The sequence below is a fragment of the Lycium ferocissimum genome, chromosome 7, assembly GCF_029784015.1.
Source record: "Lycium ferocissimum isolate CSIRO_LF1 chromosome 7, AGI_CSIRO_Lferr_CH_V1, whole genome shotgun sequence".
In the NCBI taxonomy this organism is placed as follows: domain Eukaryota; kingdom Viridiplantae; phylum Streptophyta; class Magnoliopsida; order Solanales; family Solanaceae; genus Lycium; species Lycium ferocissimum.
In genome coordinates, this window is record NC_081348.1 from 5,533,803 (window position 1) to 5,544,041 (window position 10,239).

General features: G+C 37.0%; 1 protein-coding gene across 1 annotated transcript in view; it reads left to right on the forward strand.

Annotated features, from left to right (window-relative positions):
- Positions 1 to 2,225: 2,225 nt before the first annotated feature.
- Positions 2,226 to 10,239, forward strand: part of LOC132063169 (conserved oligomeric Golgi complex subunit 8) — a 16,217-nt gene continuing 8,203 nt past the window's right edge. Inside the window, exons 1-12 of the mRNA XM_059455621.1 lie at positions 2,226 to 2,244; positions 2,345 to 2,483; positions 2,559 to 2,711; positions 4,961 to 5,109; positions 5,750 to 5,827; positions 5,926 to 6,019; positions 6,141 to 6,215; positions 6,348 to 6,644; positions 8,428 to 8,495; positions 8,588 to 8,642; positions 8,786 to 8,924; positions 10,010 to 10,194. Of these exons, the coding sequence (XP_059311604.1) occupies positions 2,355 to 2,483; positions 2,559 to 2,711; positions 4,961 to 5,109; positions 5,750 to 5,827; positions 5,926 to 6,019; positions 6,141 to 6,215; positions 6,348 to 6,644; positions 8,428 to 8,495; positions 8,588 to 8,642; positions 8,786 to 8,924; positions 10,010 to 10,194 (1,422 nt within the window). The 5' untranslated portion in view covers positions 2,226 to 2,244; positions 2,345 to 2,354. The remainder of the gene's footprint in view (positions 2,245 to 2,344; positions 2,484 to 2,558; positions 2,712 to 4,960; positions 5,110 to 5,749; positions 5,828 to 5,925; positions 6,020 to 6,140; positions 6,216 to 6,347; positions 6,645 to 8,427; positions 8,496 to 8,587; positions 8,643 to 8,785; positions 8,925 to 10,009; positions 10,195 to 10,239) is intronic.

The window sequence follows — 10,239 nt, forward strand, 5'->3', positions numbered from 1 at the left end:
TCATCATGAACACATCTCGACGGAACAAAATCATAAAGTGAGATCAACATCAATGAATAACATTAATAGCCATGAAACAAGCTCAATGGTATCACAGGAACATCGGGAACTGTAAGCTTTGGTATTTTAGAAATAGAGTTATTGAGGATATCATATATAGGTTCACAACAAAGAGATCATGCCTTATGAAAGAAGGGGGTTTAGCCTTAACATACCTGGAAACTCACTTCTCGACTTTCCAACCTACCTCCCGTCTTGCAATCTATTTACGATCGTTCATAGTCTCGTAATATACATATAAAACCATTCATACTATTGTTAGGCTCACCATCATACTGTTTTCTCAAGCCTTTAATTAAAATCCTTTTACAATTTGCCAAAATTTGGGCAGCATCTCCCTTGTTTATATGCCTAGCCCGAAATCAAAATTCAAAGAACCAACAACAACAACAATACCAACATCAACATATTATCAATACCAATAAATTCCATAAACATCCTACACGATGTTTTATCCAATTTCTCAACCCATAAATTCATTATATGATCGTTTAATAACTTTTCTTCCGTAAACAAGCTTAAATCAATATTTATAAGGGAAGGTTCATACCTCACTTCCACTAGAACCACAATCTCCTCAATATTCACCTTGAATCCGAGCCAAGTTTCGCCGTAATATGATATTATAATCATAACTATACGTTGTCCGAACTTAAATCCGGAGATTTCACTTAATTTGCATTAAAATTTGATGAATGGAAGTTGGGGGAACTCCCCAGAATATTTGGAAACTTTTAGGGGGTATTTGGTTTGAAAATAAGGGGGTAAACCCTCTTTTATACTTGGCTAGAGTCGGTTAGCACCGACTCAAAAATTGCTCAGCGCGATCGCCCTGCCGTGTGGCGCGTTCGCGCTGAGTTGCTGGGTTCTCCTCTGCGCATTCGCGCCACCTTCTGGCGCGTTCACACAGGGTTAATTCCCTGCTCTGACAGCCATCTTAAAATGCTCATAATTCTTTATTCCGATGTCGGATCGACACGTGGTTTGTTGCGTTGGAAACTACACTTCATGAACTTCACTTTAGACTTTTGCTTTGCTTCAAAACTTCACATATATAAAAGATATTCTTTCTCCAAGTTGGGCCAAAATTGCCCTTCATATTTTCTCCAAAGTTCCAACAAACTTAATTTCCTTAAATCACATGTCCTCCAATCCTTCCATAGCTTATTATATGAACTTAAACCCTCAGAACCATAAGATAAGCGCATATAATCTCATATACCTCCTGAAAGGTAACTCAAATCTCAACATACGAAACTACAGGATGTAACAGTGTAGTAGTGACTGACAATAGTTATTGTCAGTGGCGGTGGTTGGCGACAGTTGTGGTGATTGTGATGACAGAGGTGGTTAGTGGTGGTGGTGGTGGTTGACAGTGATAGTGATAGTGATGGTTGTTGTGATGACAAAGGTGGTTAGCAATGTAGGGTGATATGGGGTGTAGCTGGTGGTTGTGGACAGAGCGGTGGTAAAAATTATTCATACAAAAATATGTTTTATTGATATTAAGACTTTGTCCAAGATCTTAATGATTAAGACATATTCAGAGCAGTTTATTGCTTAGATCTTAACGTAAACAAATGCACTTAATGGCTTAAAGTCTGAATCATTCAGACTTCTATTAAGTGCAAACAAATGAGGCCTAAAAGACAAATTTCCCCAAAGGAAAATAATTCCGAAATATTAGTTGTCCACATTCCTAAAAGTATCGGTCCCAAAATACTTGTCAATTTATAAAACTAAGATAGAATTAATTAAATTTTTCCTATTTTGTCCTTCATATCAATTGTTTTTTGAAGTAACCTTTATTGATTAGAATACAATCTATGAGAGATAAGAGTAATACAGTAAAAATACACTTTTATTTATACACTTTTATTTACTCCCTCTATCCTAATTTATTTGATACTTTTCGCTTTTCGAGAGTCAAACCTTTTAATTTTTATCATGTGTTTGAACCTAGAATCTTTAAATTTTTAAAATAAAATTTATATATTTAAAAACTACATCAAAATTACCATAAGTCATTATAATGAATAATTTAAAATATGTAAAAGACATATAAAATGATTTATGATCGCGTAGAGGAAAAGTGGAGTATGTAAAAGCAGCATGCTATCAAGTATGAAGGACTTAATGGAGCTTTAACGGTGTTGAGCGACAAAAAGTTTTGGCAGTGAATAAGTAAGTAGTTAAAATTTGGTAATTCCATTTTTACAGCTGTTTAGTCATATATTTCTCCGGGAAGCGCTACTTTAGAGTAGATCCTCCCCTGAAATTGCAGATCTGATACAATGGATTCGGAAGATCCGATGGAGGAAGCTTCATCATCACCGGTGACCGGACTTCTTCCACTAGCATCGGCTTCACAACAGCCTTACGTCTCCGAACTCCTCTCTTTCACTCTCGATCGCCTTCACAAAGTAATAACGCCTCTTTCAAATGTACTACTTCATTTCATTTGGATGAATTCCTTATGTGAATTTCTTTTTGTGCAGGAACCGGAACTGCTGAGAGTAGATGCCGAGAGAATTCGAAGGCAGATGCAAGAGGTTGCCGTTGGTAATTATCGCGCTTTTATATCTGCTGCTGATGCGTTACATGCCATTCGCGAACAAGTTTCTTCTGTTGATAAGCATCTGGACTCCTTGGTAATTTTTATCTTTTCCTTGTAGAGATTTTATTAATTCATTTGATTTGTTTAATACTCCCTTTCTCCCAACTTATGCCATACTTTCTCGCTTTTCGAGAGTCAATTTTACTAAACTCTGAAGCTAAATTGGATTAGATCAGCTCTATATTTTAAGATTAAAGTTTATATATTTGAAAACTACATGAGAAGTACTATAAGTTGCAACTTTTCTCATATCAATTTGGTGAAAACAATACATCTTAAAATGTTGTTCTAAGTTCATGCAATTTGAATCTCGGCAAGCGGAAAGTATCACATAAATTGGGATAGAAGGAGTAGCTATTTTAGTACTCATTTGATTTAGAAGTGTATATAAAAAATATAGTAATCCTAAGGACTACTAACTGAGACTCGCATTAAGGATATGGTCTGTTGCATTGCTATAGCTCGAATAGATTTCCAAAAAAGTGTGACTGGAACATTAGTGCATGAGTTTTTGTTTGGTTAAATCTATTTCCTGGAGAAGATTTAAGCTAACCACACAAAACTTCGAAGGACCCTTTCGGATAGCTTATTCAATTTAGGCGTGCCTTATGATTGGCTTCAATTCTACTGTTGTTATTTTCCTTTCTATCCTGCTTTGGTTACACTTCTTTTGAGCCAAGGGTCTATCAGAAACAGTCTCTCTACCCCACAAAGGTAGGGGTAAGGTTTGCGTACATCCTACCCTCCCCAGGCCCCACTTGTGGGATTACACTGCGTATGCTGCTGTTGTTGTTATAATTGGCTTCAATGTTTGTATCTTTGAATTTATTCATTAGAAAATTTATCTAACTTAGTTTCTCTTTTCAATAAAGCAATATGTTAAACTCAAAATCAACCAACCAAAAAGCATTGAGATCAATGAAATAAACTCAAATCATGGGTTTTGAATCCTCAACTGTAACAGAAATAGTTACTCCATACCAGCGTTAACAAAGCATAGAGAAGCGCACAAGATATTATCATGCTAATTACAATTGAAGAAGAACATGAATGCTGTTAGCATGGCTTGATCTTGTATTCCGACTTTTCCTACTTTTCTTGCTGTCATCCAAGGGCTTCTCTCTGTCTTTGAAGCTCAAAGGTGTTCTTGGCCCTTCTTCAATTTATTCTTCAAAACCTATTTTGTTCTGTGTCTATAGAGGTCAAAACCATAAACCTTCAAAAGTTATAAGCTTTTCCTTAGTAGAGCCGGGTAAGCCCTTTCCGAGTAGAGGTGGGTGGCCAACAATCTCTTCCTGGATTGTAGAAGCGCCTCCAAAAAATAAAAAAGTCATCTTAGCTACTCCTCTGTCTTGCACAGTATATTTCCTTGTTGAGCACCGGTGGGCTCACTTCTTCCTCGAAACAGTTCAGCGGCCAGCGTGTCACGCCTCCTGTAAAATTACTATATCTTGTGTAACTACTTGTTTTTTTGGAAAATAAACTCAAGAGATATGATCCCACCAAATGTTACGGTCAAACCTATTCTAGGCTGGTACAGTTTAATTCTTGAAATTGATTGATAACATGAAATATTGTTAAATATGGGCAACTTCTCTCCATTTAACTCAAAGTACAACCAAAATTAATCAGAGAAACCCTTAAAATGCTACGAGGATTGAGCAATTTTAAGCTAGAAGTATTTGTTTTATCCGTATAAAAATCAAGTCATCAGCTCGTCTTTACATTGAATATTTTTTTTTAATAAAAATTTTCCCCTCTGCTTTTTTCAGAACTAAATGTTACGTCAACAGCTTAAAATAATTCAAAATTGAGAGAACAACAACATACCCCGTGTAATCCCACAACAGCTTAAAATAATTCAAATTGAGAGAATGAATGTGAAATTTTTTTCCCTTTAACTTTGTTACTAGATTTAATCAAATTGAGTCAAAATCAAGTTTATATTTATCTGAACGTTTCAACTTTTACATCAAATTTTGTAGTGATCAGAACCAAGGAACATCTCGTATGCTATACTTGTTTTATCTCAACCCTATATGCCGTTGTTTTGGGCAGAGCTTAAGAAGACTGCTTCACTGCTGGTGATTCATTATTTATTCAATTCACCTTTATATGCTGCGGTTGTAGTTGCAAAACTATTGGCTAGTTTCTTGCTCTTGCTTTCTTTTGTTATCACCTGTAACTGTGCAAGTTTGAAGATGCAATTCATATCTTTCTCACATAAAAATTTTTAGGTAGAAAGGGGCGAAAAAGATTATGGTTGTGTTTCTTCGTTTGCAGATCAATGAGATACCTAAGCTAACTTCTGGTTGCAGCGAGTTCAGCACCTCTGCAGAACATATCCTGGAGAAGAGAAAGATGAACCAAACGTTGCTTGCAAATCATAGTACTCTGCTTGACTTGCTTGAAATTCCTCAGCTAATGGACACGTATGTTTTCGTCAATGCTGTAAGGATCACACGTTAGAATTGAAACTGCATCCATGATTTTGAAGGGATAAAATTTCAGTGGTACCTGCTAATGATGACAAAAGATAACATAAGTTTGCACTTCAATCAACTTTACAATAGATAGGACCTCTAACACGAAGTTCATCCCAATCTCTTTCTCCTATACTCTTGTTCTTTGGTATCACCAACCCACCTTCATAAGTGCAGTTTATGTATTTGGCAAGTAAATTTGTGAGAGGATTGATTTGGGTGCAGACATTGTAATCGAGTTGTAATATCCAACTTTTCCTTTTAGACAAGGAAGCTTAGCCTAATGGAAAAGACCTTTTACCTCAAACCATGAGCCATGAGGTTGGTAGTTCGAGTCAACAAGAGAGTAAAGTGAGAGGAGGTAGTGTTTGGTTCTAGGTAGAGCGGTTTGGGTGTGGGGCTTAGCATATAAAAAGATCTAAGTTTTTTGTTTATGTTTAGTCAAGTTTGAAGAAGAAGCTTTATGTGTTCAGAACATAATGTGTATAATTAATTATTAATATTTTCATATTAGTGAATGACCAATATCATATTTTTTACCTTCAGTGCTTTGGTGGTGCTAGACTTAAGTGGTCTCCTGGTTTTTCAGATGTGTGAGGAATGGAAACTATGACGAAGCCCTTGATTTAGAAGCATTTGTTTCCAAGCTATCAGCAATGCACCCCAAGTGAGTCCTTTTCTTTGTTTTTCTGTATGAACTGATCTAAACTGAATCTGATGAAAGCTTATTAAGATACTTCTGTTTCTTTTTCGTCTCCCCTGAAGGTTACCTGTCATTCAAGCACTTGCTGCAGAAGTTCGGCAAACTACCCAATCTCTTCTTTCTCAGCTTCTCCAAAGACTTAGGTCAAACATTCAGGTGATGTCTGGCATTGATTATGTGTACCTTGTTACAGTAATGCTATTAGAGCATACTTGAATCGAAGTTCGCCACAAATTATGAAGCTTAAGACCTTACTGTTTACAATTTATTGGTGCAGTTGCCAGAATGCCTGCGTATCATTGGATACTTGCGTCGAATAGGAGTATTCAATGAGTATGAGATGCGTTTACAGGTGAGATTGATATACTTGAACAACACTGGGTTTTACCCAACACCTACTTCTCCCATTTGCTTTTAGTCTTCAGTTATTGCATTTAGTTTTTCTGTTTTTACCAATAGTTGACCAATTTTGCCCCCTCAACAGTTTCTAAGGTGCCGTCAGGCATGGCTTTCTGGGATCCTTGATGACTTGGATCAGAGAAATGCTTATGAATACCTTAAAGGGATGATACAATGTCATCGGATGCATCTCTTTGATGTTGTTAATCAGTACCGTGCAATATTTGCTGATGATACTTCAGGGAGGGAAGAAAACTATGATGGTGGACTTCTCTTCAGTTGGGCCATGCATCAAATTTCTTCTCACCTTAGAACTCTAAAATTGATGCTACCGAAGATCACTGAAGGAGGTTCTTTATCAAACATTCTTGATCAGTGCATGGTGAGCACATATTTATTTGTGCTAGGCAGCTCCTCTAAATTCATTTTTCTGAAATAAAAGGTCTATTTGGCTGTGATCAACCTTGAGGTCTTCTGCTTGCAATCACCATGAATACTAAACACATGAAAGAAAATGTATTGCATTTTGAATACAAAACAAGGATCGCAAATTCCCAGAAATTGTTGGAGAAAGATAGTTTAAGTTTGCCCGTACTATTCAAGTAATTTGTTGCACTTTGGCCATCCTGCTGAAAACATTCCAGATCAAGACTTTGATATGATTTATGAAAGGCAAAAAGCAGGCAATTGTATTTTCTTCTCTCTCTCCCTCTCTCTGGTGGGGCAGGAAGGCGGGTGGTGGAGCACAAAAGGAACGAAGCATATTCACCTTTGGGCAAACTTGTGTGCTGAGCTAATCAGAAGAGCAATATAACTCAAAAGCTAGACTGAAACCTAAAAGAGTAGCGTCGAAATCCATCCCTTCGTTTTCTTCTAGTCGCTTCACTTTACTCAGTCTATTTCAATTTGATCTTTCTCCACTCTTTGGCCCCTACCTCAATGAAACAAACACAGATGGCATTAACTTTCTTGTCCTTCTCCCACATTAAAAACGGGAAATAAATTCAAATCTTTGCAGGCTGAAAACTTCAATTACTTGACAGATTTAAAATCTAAACTGACTTGGCTCTGATGGCATAAAATAAGGTAGAAATATCTTTATTTTATGTCCCATTATCACGAGAACTATTACTTACAAGAGTATGCCTGCGAACTTTTTCTTATAGAGCCCGTTTGGATTGGCTTATAAGTTGCTTATAAGCTGTTTTCAACTTTTTTGAGTGTTTGGCTGGCCAGCTTAAAGTTATTTTGTGCTTAAAATAAGCTCAAAAAAATAATTGGGCCAGTTTGACTTAGCTTATCTAAAGCAGCTTATAAGTTGAAAACAGCTTATAAGCCAAAAAAAATAAGTTGGGCTACCCCAACTTATTTTTTTTAGCTTATAAGCTGTTTGCAGCTTATAAGCTGCTTAAAATAAGCCCATCCAAACAGGCTCATATTCTCTCCATCCTGTTTTATGTGGTACCATTATGCAATTTAAGATGTTAATTTGACCATTGCCTTCCCGTGCGCGAAGCCAATGGGCGTTGCGCCGTGGGTCAGTTTCGGGGTGGGAAGCAAAGAGAGTCCAGAAGAATTATTCACTTGGATCGGCGAGCTTTTTCAGCCCACTGACTAAGAATCAATGGAATGTCTGAATATTAGTAATAGTTGGAAGTATGAATAATATCAAAGTTTAAAATTTGCTTACTAAGTGAGATTAAGTTCTTGAAATTTGTGAAACTTTTATAGAATTGTATTAATTTGAGAAGCATGTTGAACATTTTCCAAAGGCAAGACTTTCATGTAAACTGCGACCGGGGAACTAGGAAGTATGCTTCTCCCCACCCCTTCTTTTGGAGGTTTTTCTGTGTGAGTTGGTTTGGTTTTGGGGGGGGGGGGGGGGGGGTGATTGAAGAGGGATTCAGCAGGCATCAGTTCTTCGCTGGTTATTATCTACAAGTTCAGGTGAAAACCAGTATTATTTGAAGCCATCAGGTTTAGTCAAAAGGTTCTTTAATCTATTTAGGGGTTCATATTTCTTAGTTGCATTGGCGAGATTGTTATTGCTTGTTTCGTAGCCTTGCAATAGTTGTTTAAATTGTTGCATTTGTTATATACTTATTCACGCGTTTAATCTTGGATTTATTTCACTTATTGATGTTTTAATCCTTTGTTGTTGACAGTATTGTGCTATGGGGCTTGGTTGGGTTGGATTGGACTTCCGTGGCTTGCTTCCCCCTCTTTTTGAAGAGTACATACCTGTGTTCTTTTTGATTTTGGAATGTTAAAATTGGTCACTAAGCTAGTCCTTTTATGCATTTCATTTTCTGATGACTTTTGCAGGGCGGTCCTAAATCTGTTTTCGAAGAACATGAACGCCGCTGTTGAGAATTTCCAGGTATATATTTTTGACCAACGGTAAAAATTCTGTACCTAACAGTCGGCCTAAATGAGAACACTTTGACCTGAAGTTATGTTTTGAAGTAAGCAGTATCATTCTTCAGTCAGGATTGGTAATATGTATACTTCACTTGATTCCAGTTGGTCCTCGATTCTCATCGCTGGGTTCCATTACCAGCAGTCGGCTTTCCTGCCAGCAGTTTGAGTGAAGAAAGTCATGAAGATGTTACTCCTCCCTCAAGTCTAATGGAGCACCCACCTCTGGCTGTATTTGTCAATGGTACGTTACATAATCAGTTCACTACTTAAGCCCCTTTGCAAAGGTTCCCTCTTGTTCACTTAAGCCCCTTTGCAAAGGTTCCCTCTTGTTCATTGCCTGCAACAGTTAATGCACTAAGAAAAGGACAAGTACCAAAATATGAGATTACTAGGCCAGCATGAGAAATATCTAGGTTTTGAATTCAAAATTGCGCTTTGGGCTCCTGCTGGAGTACTCTAATAAAGTAATGGTGTTATGGATTTAAATATGTCATAAAAAATGCTTTAATGTCTGTGGCTCTGCCTGTGGTCTCGTACCAAGCAAAGGCAAATGTCTTTTAAAATCCTACAACTTCATTCTTTGCATTTTCCATGAGTAAACAAAGAATAAAAGGACCTTAGAGATTGACACTCACTTTTCTGTAACTTGTGTGGAGTTCACTCTGTTTCATGTTGTTGAAATTGATTTTAAGCCATTTTTGAAAAACATCTGTGGTTGCCGGAATTTTCGAATTCTAATCATGAAATCTGATTATCTTATAATTGAGAACTCAACTACAGAATTGAAAATTGTTATCTAGTAATCTAATCTAAGGATATCTAATCTGGGTGAAAGTATCTTCATTGAGTGCTACGACCTACAGGTGGTAAAAGCTGAGTCTTTGATATAGGGAGAAGATTAAGCTTCTATTAAATCACGGGAACGTTTGCAGAGTATCATATTGTATGAATTGTTATCTCGATCAATTTACTATTGAGCTGATACTGTCATAACTAATGGTTTCAACACCACCCTGCGTCAATTAGGTGTCAGGTTCTAATCCACCGAAGGCTTCCTCTTATACCTTCCATTCATCACTATTCACGGGCCCATCCGCGCCAATAAAAAAGGAACAAAAGAAAGTCAGTTTGGCCACTGTATTTGGTATCTATAAGATAATAGCTTTTCCAACTACTGACCTTTGCGCTGATCAAATAACCTTTGGCTTTATGTTTAAAGCTCAAAAAAAGGGAAAGGAAATTGTTGGCTTTATGATTCAACTAATTGCTAAATAGTCTTTTTACACTAATCCAGTTATTTTTGCATCCTTTGTATGTAATTTGCAGGTGTCTCTGCGGCAATGAATGAATTAAGGCCTTGTGCTCCCTTAAGTTTAAAACACGTGCTTGGTCAAGAACTGGTGAAAGGATTGCAGGCTGTTTCTGATGCTTTACTGAGATATAACACTACTCGCATGCTTCGAGAGAACGAGTCTCTGCTTTTCCTATCACTATGTCGAGCATTTATTGAGGTAGCATCATATGAACTTGTTTGACCTTCATGTACAATTGAGATT